The sequence below is a fragment of the Lethenteron reissneri genome, chromosome 38 (assembly GCF_015708825.2).
Source record: "Lethenteron reissneri isolate LAM-NWPU_2019-01 chromosome 38, ASM1570882v1, whole genome shotgun sequence".
In the NCBI taxonomy this organism is placed as follows: Eukaryota; Metazoa; Chordata; class Hyperoartia; order Petromyzontiformes; family Petromyzontidae; genus Lethenteron; species Lethenteron reissneri.
In genome coordinates this window covers 3,808,282-3,824,354 of record NC_083816.1, presented here as the reverse complement: position 1 = coordinate 3,824,354, position 16,073 = coordinate 3,808,282, and the positions used below count along the sequence as shown (strand labels likewise).

Sequence of the window (16,073 nt, the reverse complement as noted above, 5' to 3'; positions counted from 1 at the left end):
CGCGAGACGCTGACCTACGCGCAGGCTCAGCGCCTCGTCGAGGTGGACATCGACGGGCGCCTGCACCGCATCAACATCTTCGACCCGCTCGAGATCATCTCCGAGGACGACCTGACGGCGCAGGAGCTGTCCGAGTGCAACAGCAACAAGGAGAACACCGAGCAGCACCAGCAGCAGCAGCAGGCCCCGCCACCCACCCCGGCCAAGCCGAGCCGCCACAAGGACAAGCAGCGCAAGGACGGAGCCGGCGCCCAGCATGGCCACGGCGGCGGCGGAGGCGGTGGAGGCGGCGGCGGTCCCACGGGTGGAGGAGGAGGAGGAGGCGGTGGTGGTGGAGGCGGCGGCCCGTCGGGCAAGCTGCCCGAGGCGTCGTTCCGCCTGCTGGACCACGAGACGCCGGATGCGCCGCCGCGCACGCCCGCCTACTACCGCTACATCGAGAAGTCGGCGGACGAGCTGGACGAGGAGGTGGAGTACGACATGGACGAGGAGGACTACGCGTGGCTGGACATGATGAACGATAAGCGCAAGGCGGGCGGCGCGAGCGCCGTGTCGCAGGAGGCCTTCGAGCTGCTCATGGACCGCTTCGAGAAGGAGTCGTACTTCGAGAGCCGCAACAAGGGCGGGCCGCACGCCCTCATCGACGAGGACGCCGTCTGCTGCATCTGCAACGACGGCGAGTGCCAGAACAGCAACGTGATCCTCTTCTGCGACATGTGCAACCTGGCGGTGCACCAGGAGTGCTACGGGGTGCCCTACATCCCCGAGGGCCAGTGGCTGTGCCGCCGCTGCCTGCAGTCGCCCTCGCGGGCCGTGGACTGCGCGCTGTGCCCCAACAAGGGCGGCGCCTTCAAGCAGACGGACGATGGGCGCTGGGCGCACGTGGTGTGCGCACTGTGGATCCCCGAGGTGTGCTTCGCCAACACCGTCTTCCTGGAGCCCATCGACAGCATCGACAACATCCCGCCGGCGCGCTGGAAGCTCACGTGCTACATCTGCAAGCAGCGCGGTTCTGGCGCCTGCATCCAGTGCCACAAGGCCAACTGCTACACGGCCTTCCACGTGACGTGCGCCCAGCAGGCGGGACTCTACATGAAGATGGAGCCCGTGCGCGAGACGGGCAACGCCGCATCCTCCTCCTCGTCCGCCTCGGCGGCGGCGGCGGCTTCGGCGGGGGCCGCGGGGGGTTCGAGCTCGTCGGCTGCCGCGGCGGCCGCGGCTGCGGCGGCAGCAGCAGCGGCCGCCTCCGGCGTGGCGGGTTCGTCGTCGTCGTCGGCGGCCGCGTCGTTCAGCGTGCGCAAGACCGCCTACTGCGACGTGCACACGCCGCCGGGCTCGGTGCGCCGGCCGCTGTTGCTGTCGAGCGAGCCCGAGGAGGAGGAGGAGGAGGAAGAGGAGGAGGAGGAGAAGAAGGGCGCCTCGGCGGCGAGCAGCGAGAAGGCCAAGAAGGCGAAAGCCAAGTCGCGGCAGAAGATGAAGAAGGCGCGCAAGATCCTGGCCGAGAAGCGCGCCGCCGTGCCCGTGGTGTCGGTGCCCTGCATCCCCCCGCAGAGGTGCGTGGCCAGAACCCCCCCCCCCGGGGGTTGTGGGGAGCTTGGCGCCGGTGGTGGGTGGGAGCCCGCGGGATAGCTACGAGGTCGGGGTGATGGGACGAGGGAGCGAATTTGGCCGAGCGACGGGGGTCGCGTGTTGTGGGGGGGGGCTCATTCACCCGGCAGGATGAGGAGGGCCGCAGCGCTTGTGTCGTAGTGTAGTGGTCTACACGAGGTCGGTGCGTGAACACAACACGTGTGACTTTTGTGCAATGTTTTTTAAACGGGTAACTCGGAGGTGATTTAAAGTGCAGCCGGTCTTGACAGACAACAGCGCCCTGAAGTCGCCGCCACGTTTAACAATGGCGCGTTTCGGGTGTTTAGTAAAGTCACAAGTGGTTATTGCTGCTGCTGTGTTAGTGGGTTCTGTGGGCGTGCTCCGCTCGAATTCATTGTCAGTGTGATATCGCCTGCAAAGTGCCTCACTTCGTGAGAGAGGAAAGTTACCGGGCAAGTCTCGTGTGTTAAGTGCTGCTGCTGCTGCGACACGCAACTGTTGTCGCTGTAAAGTTGTAAGCTGATCCCGCGGGCGAACGAGAGAGGCAGCTGCTATCGGAGCGCCTCAGCACCCCCCGCACCACGCCAGGTGTTGGGTGGCCCCGAGCAAGGAGGCCCCCCGCAGCTGTTGTGGCGGCGGCGGCGGCGGCAGCGGCGGCTCTGTTTGCCTCCTTGGGCTTTGTGTGGGGGGGGGAGCTGCCTGCCTGCCTGGCGGTGGCCATTGTCTGTTGTTTAGCGGAGGGGCGGCTTGTCGGCGAGCGAGCGAGTTTCGTGTGTGTCGACACACAACAACGCCTTGGCCTCGGCACGGAAGTAGCGTAGCAAGCCCCGGGGCGCGCAGTGGGATTGACCCCAAAAGGCGTGCGTGTGTGTGTGTGCGCTCACATGGCGTCTTGTTGGCCACTCACCCCCACCCCTCGTGTGCCTTGTGGGCCTGAATAGGTGGTCGCAGACAGCACTTGGCCCAACAGTCTGTTTTAAAAAAGCTATGTGGAGAATATTTATGTACATGGCACGCGTGGCGCCTTCTGGCCGTGGGCCCAGAGGCGACCCCGGACCCGTGTCCCCCTCACACTACCAACTGGGAGCATTCCCCTCCCAGCTGCGGCATAAATCATCCGTGGAAGAGACGTAAGGACAACATTGAGGTTTTTCGTTAAGCATTTTGGAACATCCGGCAGTGTTCGACAGGAAAGCCAGCTGTGTTGAGCTGATAGGAAGAATCTGATGCGAGACAGAAACGTGAGCTCTTGTGGCTTTAGTTGGGTGCAACCCAGAGAATTACAGTTGTTTTGCAAACGATAGTAGTAGCGTTTTAGGGTAACACCTTTGGTTATGGGCATTATTGCATCCATGGCTTAAATTCAGCCAGGTCTGCCTGCGTCAGCAACCCAGAAAAATAGTTCCCGCACCCAGCACACCACATCCAGTATTCATCCTGCCATGACTAGCTGCTAGTCACTTTACGTACCACTTTCTTGTGGTGACTTAAAACATTCAGTGAGAAATCAATCAATCAATCAATGATTGAAGATGTTGTTGTTTTAGACAGTTGCAATGTTGACGAGTTATAGGGAACGGGTGTGCTTGCATTTTGTATACTTAGCTCGATGTCGTAATTATCAGTGTTGTTGCATTCCTCGTTGGCTGCTGATGCTATTTCCACAGAGAGATTAGGCAGGCTTGGGGAGGGAAGAGTTATTGCCACAGAACATGTTTGGGAAATATGGTGGAGTGAGCATTGTAGCACCACATTTTCCGATATGAGGCCGTATCCAACCCTAACGTGCTACCAAAATATATTATATCCACAGTAGGAAACGTTAACAGCATTATTTGGAGAGACTCGGTGAACAGTATTAAGTGTGGCTGTTGAGGCTGTTTTTGCACGTCAGGTTCTCGTTGAGAAAGCATTCAATTGTTCCCCCCAGTGGACGGCAAACATCACAGGTGTAAAGGTGGCTGTTTACACAGGCAGCACTGCAAACAAACTTACTCTGGACTCGCCCTTTGAGATTTTGTACAGTGGTGTCGAGGTTGTTAATGGGTTGTCGTTATCCATGTTCACGATAGCCGACTGGCAAAATGTAGCCGTACCTGTAATATTTGTTTTTTATGACTTTACTTTTTGGCCGTGACGTAACTAATTCAGCCTTGTCGAACCAGGTAAATATTTGAAAAAATGGACATGTTCAAATGGACCATGTTGTTTTGCTTTGACAGCCAGAGTGGTCACTGCTGTATTTATGTATGTGTTAATGATTGAAGTTGGCCGTGGTGTAGTAATGGTTAGCACTGTTGGTCACCAGTTCAATCTCCTAGCTTGACAGTTGAAACATTGGGAAAGTTTATGACATCTGTCACCCAGTAGTAGAAATGGGTACGCGTTGTGTGTGGTGTGGTGAAGTGTGAGTACTGTACCTTCACCTACAGACGTATGGACCACGTGAAAGAGTAGGTCATGAGACCCTCTAGATGGGTTCTCTCGAGCTCTCTCTGGTGGACACCTTTCTGCCAGCAGTGGTGCGTTCCGGAAATTGTAGGGCTGCACGTTTACCTTCTGTTCATGTACTTAATGCCTCCTATTGACACACAGTTAGACTGTGTGCGTGCTCGTATAAGGTTGTTTTGCATGGTCGTGTGCGCTTGACCATAAACCGGATTTGGTGGCAGCTCAGACACACGGTCGTGCCAAATACCCTAACCCTCTATCATGTGACCGCAGGCTGAAGAAGATAGTGAGCCGGGTAACGATGCAGAGGAAGAAGGAGTTCATGACGAGGTTGCAGAGCTACTGGACGCTGAAGAGGCAGTCGAGGAACGGCGTGCCCCTGCTGAGGAGGCTGCAGTCGCACTTGCAGTCCCAGCGGAGCGCCGAGCAGGTGAGCGCTCGCGCCGTGTTTGCCCGCAGCGGGCGCTCCTCTGGGAACGTCTTGTTTGTGTCGGCCGCACGAGCTGTGCAATTTTGATTACAGGTTCCGAACGTTTATAATTGTGGTTGCGTGGGCTGTTGCCGCTGTGCTCTGCAGCTCTCAGATGTGATTCTCGGGTTGTACCGCATGTTCGGGCGTGATGTCCAACGTTTCGCTGCACGTGCCAGAAGCTTCTTTAGAAGCAAGCTGCTTCTAAATACACATTTAAGTAACCGTGCATGAAATTATTCTATCTACCCAGCCCAGCGAATAGTTGTCTTGGCGTCAGAGTTTATATTTGAACCTTTTTTTTGGTCTGCTTTGTAGTTTTACCAAAGCGTTTGCTTCTAATTTGAAAACAAATATAATTCAGTTTTCACCTACACAAGTAAATCTATTGATCCTCGGCATGGGAATGTATTTTAATTGACAAATCAATGCATTATACTCTTAGTTTTTTCAGTAAAGTTACCATGTAGGTAAAAAATGAAATTTAAATTAATAAAAATAAAATAATAATCACGACGTTTCGGAGGCAACACAAGTCTCCGTCATAAGGTGGGACCGTCACAGCCAGATTTGCTGTATCAACTGATATCAAATGATGTATCAACTGATATCAAATGATACAGCAAATCTGGCTGTGACGGTCCCACCTGATGACGGAGACTTGTGTTGCCTCCGAAACGTCGTGATTTTTATTACTTTATTTGTATTAATTTTAATTTAATTTTTTACCTACGTGACTTTACCGAAAAAACTAAGAGTATGAATCCTTGCAGTCACGAAAGCTTCAAATCTAGAATAAATAAATGCATTGTTACATTACTCAAAGTAAGCAAAGAGATGTCAGTTAATAATGAAAGATGCGGCCTTCGAGGACTTACTTTACATGTCGACAAACTTGTTTTTTGTTGGCAGCGGGAGAACGACGAGAAGAACAGCGCCCTGAAGGAGCAGCTCAAGTACTGGCAGAGGCTGCGGCAAGACCTGGAGCGCGCGCGTCTGCTCATCGAGCTCATCCGCAAGCGAGAGAAACTCAAGCGGGAACAGGTGCGGCTCTCAGCGGGGACGTGTGCATGCAGACGCACTTGGTTACACGAGTAGTGGTTTCTGCTGGCTTGACTGATGGGGATGTGTGTTTTAACCCCCCCCCCCCTCCCCCTTGGTTGGGTTTAGGAAGCTCAAATTTTGTTGACTGAGTGGCATGTTTGCCATGCTCTGGGATTCATTTCTTGAAAAAAAATGTTCATGTCACTGGTAGATTGGAGTAGACAAGTAGCTTGTTGCTAGAGCCATAGCGATGAGAGTTATATTGGATATGGTGTGCCCAGGGCTTATCTTTTCTCTGAATATGTTTCAGCTCACTTGTACACTGGAATAGGCATGTTACTTGTAGCCATAGCAATATGTGTAATGGATGTGGTATGCTTGGTGTGGAAATATTTTCAGGGACACGGACCAGGCTGAAATTAAGCTCTGTCCTTGCTTTGTTTACGAACTATGAGTTAATTATTTATTGCATTTATATGTTGTGTGCATCATTAGACATAGTGCCCATATGTTTACACTCCTCGCCCATTGAGCCTGGCTGCACATAACACACACGCATTGATGCAGTGTACTCGGTTTATGCTTCTCGTACAACGCAGAGGTGTTAACCTGGGCCCTCGGTGCATTGCTTTTGCTGCTGCCACAGATCAAGGTGCAGCAGGCGGTGCTGGAGATGCAGCTGACGCCCTTCCTGGTCCTGCTGCGGAGGTCACTTGAACAGCTGCAGGAGAGGGACACCAACAACATCTTTGCTGAGCCCGTGTCCATAGAGGAGGTGAGCTTCAGTTCTTGTATGAGCCTCGTCACCACGCTTTGCATGTTAGTACAAAATTACTGTCGTAATGGAGCTCTTGAACTAAGTAGTGTCTTCATTTAATATATTTAACCGTGATTGGTTAAAATAATTACTTGTTTATCCAGGAAAGCTACACTGAAGTCCACTGACTCTTTCAGGAGGGTCTTGCATTAGGATTTTATTTTAAGATGTCTCCAGCCAATTTCTGAGTGTTTATACTTGCTGGAAACCGGAGCAGCACAGAGAAAACCAACGTACGCGAGGGTACAATACTACTCCGTGCAGATGGAAACAGATGGAGATTGGTCCATTTGCGTAACTGCCTTCTAACATGCCAGGGTATGGCACCTCTACGGCCATGGGAAGGAAGTTTCCAAACATTTGTGTGATACACCAACCTTTGCCTCCTCAGTGCTGGATTAAAGGCGTGCGCCACCAGCAGGCTAAAATATTGTTGTGAAAGTCAATTTTCTCTTTGGTTCTTTCTGTAAAGTCATGTAGAAAGAAAATAAATTAAACAATAGAATACGACATTTCGATTGCAACACAAGCAGTCGTCATCAGGTATAACTAAATTTGAGAGAGAGACAAAACACAGACACGGAGACACACAGACACAAACAGAGAGAGACAACAAGGAGGCACGGGCGGTGGCCAGAAATGGCGCCAAACAATTTCCCAAGCTCTGTTGTTTAATATTGGGATGTCTGGCCAACTCGATTAATGAATGTGGAAGGAAACCGGAGTACCTGGAGAAAACCCACAGGAAAAACCAAGTAATTGTCATCATCATTGTGTTTTTATTTGAGGTCCCGGATTACCTGGACTACATCAAGAAGCCCATGGACTTCTCGGGCATGCGGGCGCGCATGGAGGCGCACGGCTACTGCACGCTGGACGATTTTGAGAACGACTTCGACCTGATCGTGGCAAACTGCATGCAGTACAACAGCAAGGACACCATCTTCTACAAGGCGGCCGTGCGGCTACGCGACCAGGGCGGTGCCATCCTGCGGCAGGCCCGGCGGCAGGCCGAGAAGATTGGCTTCGACTACGCCACTGGCATGCACCTGCCCACGGCACCGCTGTTCATCGAGCCGCCCGTGCTCAAGTGGGAGGAAGGTGCGATGCCGGCCATAGCAGTCGTTTTGAACACTTTTCAATGAAGGTTAACAGCCTTGAAAGCATTAGCTCCGTCGCTCTGTAGCGGGGGAGTCATTTCTTTACAATAGCTTTTTCCATTTAGTTTGTCCTTCCCCCGCGCACCTCCGATAGCACGGTTGGTTACGTGCCGTGCGAAAGAAGTTCAACATATGGGGGAGTCGCGATAACTCCTGTAAAGGTGATCCAATATAAATTTCATTTTTGTATAAAATTGTGTTCCTATAACGGTCATATTGATCAAAGAGTTATCCAAAACCTGGTCACTCTTTGATCAGAGAGGAATATGATCACTCTTGCAGGTTACACACGACAGTTGCCTTTCTTTAACCAGGTGAGAACTCAAAAGAGAAAAGGATAAGTGTCGTTTTCAATGAAGCTCTCCTCATTTGCAATTAGACTGGATCAACAAAATGATAAGAACAACTAATTAAATAAGCTACGGCAATGGTGCAAATATAAATCGTAACCAAATGTTGCACCAATGTAAATCATGCTTAAATGATCAATTTCCTGAAGTGTAAGTTGGCTCGGACAGAATTTTGCTTAGACTTATCAGAGTACAATTCTAGATGAAGCTACAGAACTATTCAACCATTAAGTAGCCCCTGTACACACATATACAGTTCGTGCACGTTGAGTTCCTTCCAAATCTACTTCTGGATTAGGGTCTTCCCATGCAGTGCCGTTTATAGTGGCTTGTTTGACCATACTTCACCACGCTGGTTGGTGCGGATTTGTGTAAGACCGCGGTGTGAATGGAGTGTGGATGTTGTCGCTTCCGTTAGGGGTGGAGGCACACAAAGGTGCGCCTTTGTTTTGACGTGCGCTCGTACTCGTGTGCCGCTAGAGCTGGCTCGATTTGTCGGTCAAGTCAATTCACCACCGAAATAAAAGTTGTAATCGACTACTTTTTTGTGATCGATTACTTTTAAAAATGGTGGCGGCCCCCATATCCTGCCTCCCTAAGGCGGGAAACCCCCTAGGAGCCACTCCCTGCGTGACGCGGCTGATAATGCTGGTGACTTGGCCAAGCCTCGCCCATCACCTCCCGTCCAGCGGTACACGCCGGAACAGGTGAGGCTTATTTACCAGCTGTGTTCAAGCTGTCCAATTCATTCAACGGGACTGATAGTCGGTGGAGTAATTAATCACATAAATGGATTACCCAGCTCTGTGTGCCACTGTGCACTGGTGTACGGAAGTGCGAATGCGTTACAAAGTGTGTGGCCGCATACACGAGCATCGCTGCGTGCGCGTGCGTTGCAACGTGCGTGGGCGCCACTGCATGGGTATGTTACTGCGTGTGACCACGCGTGCGTGCACCACAGCGTGCGCTACAGCGTGTTGCGTGCGCTACAGCGTGTTGCGTGCGCCCATGTGACCGCGTGTGCAGTGGACAACCTGCTGCTGGCGGAGAACCGGGTGCACATGTCGCTGGAGGAGCAGCTGCGGGAGCTGCTCGAAAAGCTGGACTTGACGACGAGCATGCGCCTGGGCGGTGCGCGCTCGCGCCGCGCCAAACTCCTGCGCAAGGAGATAAACGTGGTGCGGCGAAAGATGTCGATACACCACGAGGGCACAAGGCGGGGCAGCAGCGGTAGCAGCGGTGGGGCCCAGCAAAGGAGCAACGGGGAGCTGTGTAGCCTGGTGACGAGGACACGCGCAAACGGCGTTGGCGAGGAGGCGGCCAGCACCGCTGTCGCCACCACGCCGCCGGCCATTGGCGCTGACAGCAACAAAGGTGGGTCAACAAGTGCTGGGCACCAGAAACTGGGCATGTAACGATTAGCCTCGCGAAGCTGTTCAGCCCTTGAAAAAGAGCTTCTTTGCTCAATAGGCTTTACTCAGGAAATAAACTTCTGATTCAAGTTATGGTTTGGGGGTCATGGTTAAATTCTAGAGTTGGTGATGTGTTTGTATTGTGTTGAATGTGGAACCTGCTTTGGATTGCAGGAGTCACATGAACCCGCTAAAAAAATGTAAATTTTTTTCACCATTCGATGCATGGATCCTGAGTATATGTTCATTATAATCTATGCATGCAGTGCTTTATAGCAACTCAGACGACATATCCAGATGGACATTCTACGTGGTAAACATTAATGAATAGTAGTGGGTTGCTGTAAGTTATGCTGAGAATGTGAATGCCCAATGAAATCGATTGTACATCTATTAATAATCAGTCAAAGGTGGAGAAAACAAGGTCTTGAGTTTGGAATTGAAAAAGGGATAACAAGTCAACAAGACTGATGGCAGGGGGAAGGGAGTTGGGGGGCAGCATTATAGAATTTCCCAACTCCCACTGAGCAAAGGTCGATCCGGTGCTTTGTTAGAAAGCTTTGGTTTATGAAACGGAGAGCGTGTGGAGTGGATTAGAGTGCCACAGATTTTGTGTTTTGAAAGTGTTTAGTCTGGCCTTGGTGTAGGCAGCTGTGTATGTATGTATGCTGAACTTCTTTTGCACCCTTTGTAACCAACCATGATAATCGGAGGTGCGGGAGAAGGACAACAAACTAAAACTAAGCTGCGGTACGCGACTGGAAGCTTGACCCTGTGCGTCTTGGCTTGCGGCGCGCGCCTTCCCCGCAGACTCGGCGACTTCGCAGTCCTCGCCCGTGTCGGACGTCGGCCGGCGCACTTCAGTGCTCTTCACTCGCAAGTGCCGAGGGGGCACGCGGCGAGGCCCCGGCCGCGCAAGCCGGCACGCGGACCCCGACACGTGCGCAGACGGCGCCGAGGGCGGGCAGGGAGCGGGGGACGCTGCCGCCAACGCCGCCTCCAATGACGTTTCCCCCGCCGCCAACTCCAGGAAGCGCGCGCGCAGCTCCAGCGCATGCTCGGACACGGATGCCGGCGCCACGAGCACACACATGCACAATGGTACGCGGCCGGGCGTGGCGGCGACATCCCAACGAGCACACGCCGCACCCATCACCACTCTGTGTCCGCGTACTCAATCGTTAGACTGAAGTCAGCGTCTGTACAGAGCTACTGATTTTTTTGGGGGCAGTCTTGCAGAGTTGCCTAGGGATGCAGTCGTGCTTGGGCGTGCGGGTCGCGTGTTAATGGCTCTGCAGGCGGGGAGCCGCCGCCACTGTTATTTTTTTGAAGGCCACGGCAGGAGAGCTGACTAGTCGTGCCGTGTCTTGCCACCCCGTGGTTAAGGAACCGTGCAGTGTTGCCGGCCGTCCAGATGATGCCACACTCTCGCACAGGCGCAGGCAGGCCCAGGTGCACCACGGTAAATCGCGCACTCGTCTTCAGTACAAGCGTTCACGCGCAACGATATATACTATACCCACAACACCCGTTTCTAGTTACAGCTGTGTCATTAGAGAAAGGATTGAGAAAGCATGCTGGGACTTTTCATCAAGGCACTCGCTCACTTGCACAACCTGGGCTGAACCTGGTGGTAGTGGTGGTGGTGGTATTATCCTGTTTATCCCTACTGGTTGGATGTTGCTATTGTTGGAACGGAGCTCCACCCGCATGTGGAGACCTGAGGAGGTGGTAACGTTGCCTCAACTGGGGTTGTCCCGTCCACAGGGCTGAGCAATGGCTATGAGAACGGCTCGGATGGCGAGGAGCCGCGCTCTAATCACAGTGAGATGCATCGTCTCTCCTGCGGCTCCGACTCCGACTCTGGCTCAAGCTTCAACAGCAGCGACCACAGCAGGTGAGGGCTTAAATGGTTTCAATCGCCATGTTCACTGCTATCAGTACAGTGCATTGTTCTCCAGGCTGCAGTCATTTAACTTAATTGTACATGCACCAATGTAAATATTCTGTAGTTGTGAGTGACGTGTGTAGACGCGTGCGTTAATGGTGATCGGGCTGAGCATTGTAGGTTGCTCCGGGATAGCACTGCTTGTTGTGTGGCATCCACAAGGCGCAGGCAGGTGCACGCACGCTGTTACTCGAGCCATAGCTAAGTGTGTGTGCGTGTCTGCACAGCGGCTCCGAGAAAAAGAACGGACAAGGAAAGCGGGGACACGGTCCGGACGATGGCACGATAGAAAACGGAGACCTGCCCGCGTTCTCGGACCCAGAGGCGCAGTGTGGACGGGGCAAGAAAGGGCTGGGGAAATCCACAGGTACGTGTGCCATGCGCATCGAGCAACAGAGCAACTTTGGATGTGATTCTTTTGACGTTTCCGTGTGAGTATTGCATAGGTTGTCTCTGATAATATAATGCACTTCTGGTTGAATAGCTTGCCATATGTTATTGCCATTGCATTAGTATACAAGATTGCACAATGATTGTTTTAATTGGTTCATAGAAAAACTGACATTTTTATCATGAGGTGGTCATGCATTGTCAAGTTTGGTCACCATCAATCGCTCTTTATAGTTTGAATGTTTAAACGATTTGGAGTATTTTACAGGAGGACATTCTCACCTCTGCTCATTTGAGCTGGGAGACATTGCATTATATTTTGCAGATTGCCACTGGTGATTTTAGTCGTGTGATAATGCCACGCGTCATTCGTAGACCATTTAAGCGTTAATGGTGTAGGTTGTTTGGTTCTGTAGTAACGTAAACAATCCTCGAAATTGATCTTTGCACCCGTCTTCGCGCCTCCCTCGCTCACAGCTAACCTGAAGGGACCCAACCGGCCGAACATCTGGTTCTCCGAAGACGTTGATACGCCAATGGAACCGCTCGACCTGGTTTGGGCAAAGTGTCGGGGCTACCCATCCTACCCCGCACTGGTGAGGGACAGCTTCATGGCGATACAACACACCGCCAACACTGGCTATCTCAAAAGACACTTCATTGCAGTGTCAGCAGGGTGGTGCAGTGGTAACACTTGTGTCTCACTGCATGCAAGGCCTGAGCTCCGACTCGGATGCCTTTGTGTGGCATTTGTACGTTCTCCCTTTGTTCTGCATAGTTTTCCACCCGTTTCCCTGCCATATCCAGACGTCGCAATGCTGAGATGTTACCTGCAAATTACACAATTGGGATTGCACATAGGAACGTTGCCTACTGCTGTGAAAAACCTGACAGAACCCTCATAACAATATCTTGACTCTACAACGAAACTAGAAACTATTTTTATTTTACCAGATAAGGCCCACTGAGCTCATTTTCAGAAGTGACCTGGCCACAAATGATAGTTCAACGAAGTAGCTTATCATCATGTGGAAATATATACCGGCACCCAAATACTCTAAACGCATGTTTCTAAATGTGGAGGGAATAACTCGAGGACCTGGAGAAAAATCCACACAACCATGGGGAGATACATGCAAACTCTAAACATACAGGTCTCTGGGTCGGGATCGAATTCACGACCTCCTGTATACCAGGCGAGGTAGTTCACATTTCCTGGTTAAACATATAATCATGACTGTCAAAACTACATTACATTAATGGGGAATGAAGGAGTCGCAGCCTAAATATGACTGCGGTGAAGAGCAACCCATCACATCGTTTTGTATATGCAGGTCTGGGTATCTTTGCGAGTCGTACGTTTCTCTGCGAGTCTTAATTTTGACTGCTGTGAAATGTAATCAATCGCACGCATCGCCGATCAATTAGTATCTGTCTTGACACCAGACGCAATAGAATGGCTTGTCGACACCCAACACACACACCAGTTATAAGTACATTTATCGATTTTCAAATTCCTTGTTAACCGCCCCTCGACTTTCTTGCTCGTTGTAGATAATTGACCCGAAGATCCCTCGGGAAGGCTTCTACCACAACAGTGTGCCGATCCCGCTGCCGCCGATGGACGTGCTGACGCTGGGCGAGGCGATGGCGGCTGAGGCTGGGGAGAGTCTCTTCCTGGTGCTGTTTTTTGACAACAAGCGCACCTGGTGAGTTCCCGTGATCGCACGAGCACTCGTCCCATTGCCGATGTGCCCACTTCTCTGATAGTTCAAAGCTTGTGCGTGTACAGCGCTTTGTAAGCCGAATGGTGGATGAGGAATGTGTGGGTCGTGAGATATAATTGACCACTTCTGTCACGCTGGTCAGTGCTGGTTGGTGATGAGAAACAAAAACATTAGCAAGCTGCAGCGTGTACAACATTCTTAGGCACGTGTCATAACGGGTACTGCAACATCCGACCATGTGTGTCCAGTGCTCACCGAGCTGCATTGGCTTCCGGTTGCTGAACGAACACATTCTAAGGTCGTGCTCATGACACAAAGTTCTTGCCACAAATGAACCAAAATGCCTTTCTGGAGCACGAACCATCGCACAAACGAACCATCAAACAAAGACGGTCACGGCCTCGTATGCTTTGAGATGCACTTGAGTGGCTATCTGGAATGCTCTGCCTTTCGATATTAGGAAGACACTGGAAGCTATGCACTTGTAAATATAAATTGAAAATAATTTATTTAGAACTGCTTTTTGTCTTCAGCTGTTCTTCCTCCCGCACCTCCAATTAGGATGGTTGGCTATTTACGGTGCGAAATAAGTTCAACATACATACGGGTATAGGTACAACGCATCAATGGATTATGTTGGTTTGCCCTCCGGTCATGGGTTCTTGCTTGGTCATATAACTAGAGGTCTGTCTAGGACACGTGGGTGGACTCACCTGCTCTGGGATATTTATGCATGTGTCCATTACGAGGACAGGGAATTCGAGTGCTGTGTGGCAAGCCCCAATTGCGTGTGACCACGCATGTTTACGTGCATCGACGATGTGTCGGCGTTGAGCCGTGTGGAGCGCACGTACTCAACAGCCCCGTGTGTGCGTCGGCGTTGGCAGGCAGTGGCTCCCACGCTCCAAGCTGATGCCGCTGGGCATCGAGGAGAGCCTGGACAAGCTGAAGATGATGGAGGGCCGCAAGTCCAACATCCGCAAGTCCGTGCAGATCGCCTACGACCGTGCCATGACCCACCGGAGCCGAGTGCAGGGAGAGAACAGTGACTCGAGCGACGTAGAGTGAGCGAGCGCCTTCCTGCGCTCCCCGACCCTGCGTATTTCCCCGCCTTACCTCAATCACTGATGAAAGTGAGCTCTGGCCGCGGCGCCACAGACTTCTGCCCCAGTAGTCGGGGAGGCTGCTCGGTGTGTGGTGGCCTGACTGTGCCGGGGCCCACACCGCTCCCTGGGTCCCACGCGGCAGCATCTCCCGACTACTGCCGCCACCGTCTGCCCGCCTCGCCTGATTTTAATGGACTTCAGCCAGTGAAGCCTGCGGGAGCACAGATGTGTTGTGCCGTCACGGCAACGCCACTTGTACTTGTTGCTGTACAAAGGTGTTTTAAATTCCCGCTTTTACGCGCTCTTTGTTTTCCAAGTGGCGACGCTGTAAAGATGCCTTCTTATGGATGGACTTTGGTTTTACAGAGTGTGTATATTATTCCTCACAGCCCTCTTAAACAGAAGGCGGCGCCCGCGTTATATCTGTGGTATCCGAACTATTCACTTGAACTCTCTGTTTTTTGACACATTGTCTAATGAAAAGTGATGTGACTTTTGTTAAATGTGCATGATCTGGTAAACTGTATTTTTATACCTGCATTATTTTTTACTGTCACCATCTGGCTGTACTCTGTTCTGGTCTTTTATTTTGTGAAGTACTGGGGACCTAAAGTAGAAATGTTAAATGTACTGTTCTGGCAGTCTGTACTTTATATTTATTGTAGAAACGAGTGCTTTGATTGATAGTAATTTTTATAAGGTGCTTGACTAGTTGGAAAGTGGTTTATGGAAATATCTCTATATTTGTTTCATGTTTTATTTCATCACAGTGCAGACTGTCAGTTTTGTTTCAAACCAATAAATGTGATGAAATCGTTTAATTTCGTACAGATGTGTGGTTTGCTCTCCAGCTCGTCTCCTGATATCTACACTTTTGTCAGTGAGATGAATATAAAGTGACTACTGTGCTATTAGTTTTCTATGTGTAGATAAGTGAACGACAGTTCGATAAAATTAAGCAATAACATAGCTGAGATGTTTCCAGTTTGCATTTTTTGTGGGAAGATAAAATATATAAGATATAAATATTAAAAATAAGTCTTTTGGACCGAGGGCCCTGAGAGTTTTGCCCAGTGTTCCAAGGATGGTAGGCTGACGCAAAGAAAAATCATCATGGTTGTCAAGTATCGTTTTAAGAATAACATGTTTAAACTTTTAAGGATTATGTAATAATAAAGTGCCATACATTAAAAGGAGCTCGCCGATTTAAAAAAACACCCGTTGTGGTATTTTCTCCTAGTTGTCTTATCCAAAGCAGTCGTAATTGAGGGCAAAATATTTAAAGTGTAATCGGATACGACAAGAATGGGGATTAAGCTGGGATGTCGTCAATCGATGGGTCATAGCAAAAGCCAATACCAACACCGGTCACAAAACTTGACCCATACCGATGTGTTCATATGGCCAATAAAAGTGATGTATTTCATAACCCACCCGAAATTAGTGGGGTTCTCTCAATTAACTTCTGAACCACATTAAGAAATTGGAACCGCTCAAGTTATGCCACCGCATGTCGTAGCGATGAGTGAAATAGCGTCCGAACTCGTGGATTAAGTGTCGGGGTTTGGTTATTTGGAATCTGGTTATTGTTATGAGTTGTAGAAATTGT

General features: G+C 50.9%; 1 protein-coding gene across 1 annotated transcript in view; it reads left to right on the top strand.

Moving 5' to 3' along the window:
* LOC133351797 (peregrin-like) overlaps positions 1–15,285 on the top strand; it is a 26,305-nt gene extending 11,020 nt beyond the window's left edge. Inside the window, exons 2-13 of the mRNA XM_061567331.1 lie at positions 7–1,553; positions 4,315–4,471; positions 5,423–5,554; positions 6,201–6,329; positions 7,160–7,472; positions 8,908–9,255; positions 10,104–10,394; positions 11,061–11,190; positions 11,469–11,608; positions 12,109–12,227; positions 13,186–13,340; positions 14,246–15,285. Coding sequence (XP_061423315.1) covers positions 7–1,553; positions 4,315–4,471; positions 5,423–5,554; positions 6,201–6,329; positions 7,160–7,472; positions 8,908–9,255; positions 10,104–10,394; positions 11,061–11,190; positions 11,469–11,608; positions 12,109–12,227; positions 13,186–13,340; positions 14,246–14,426 — 3,642 coding nt within the window. The 3' untranslated portion in view covers positions 14,427–15,285. The remainder of the gene's footprint in view (positions 1–6; positions 1,554–4,314; positions 4,472–5,422; positions 5,555–6,200; positions 6,330–7,159; positions 7,473–8,907; positions 9,256–10,103; positions 10,395–11,060; positions 11,191–11,468; positions 11,609–12,108; positions 12,228–13,185; positions 13,341–14,245) is intronic.
* Positions 15,286–16,073: the final 788 nt, after the last annotated feature.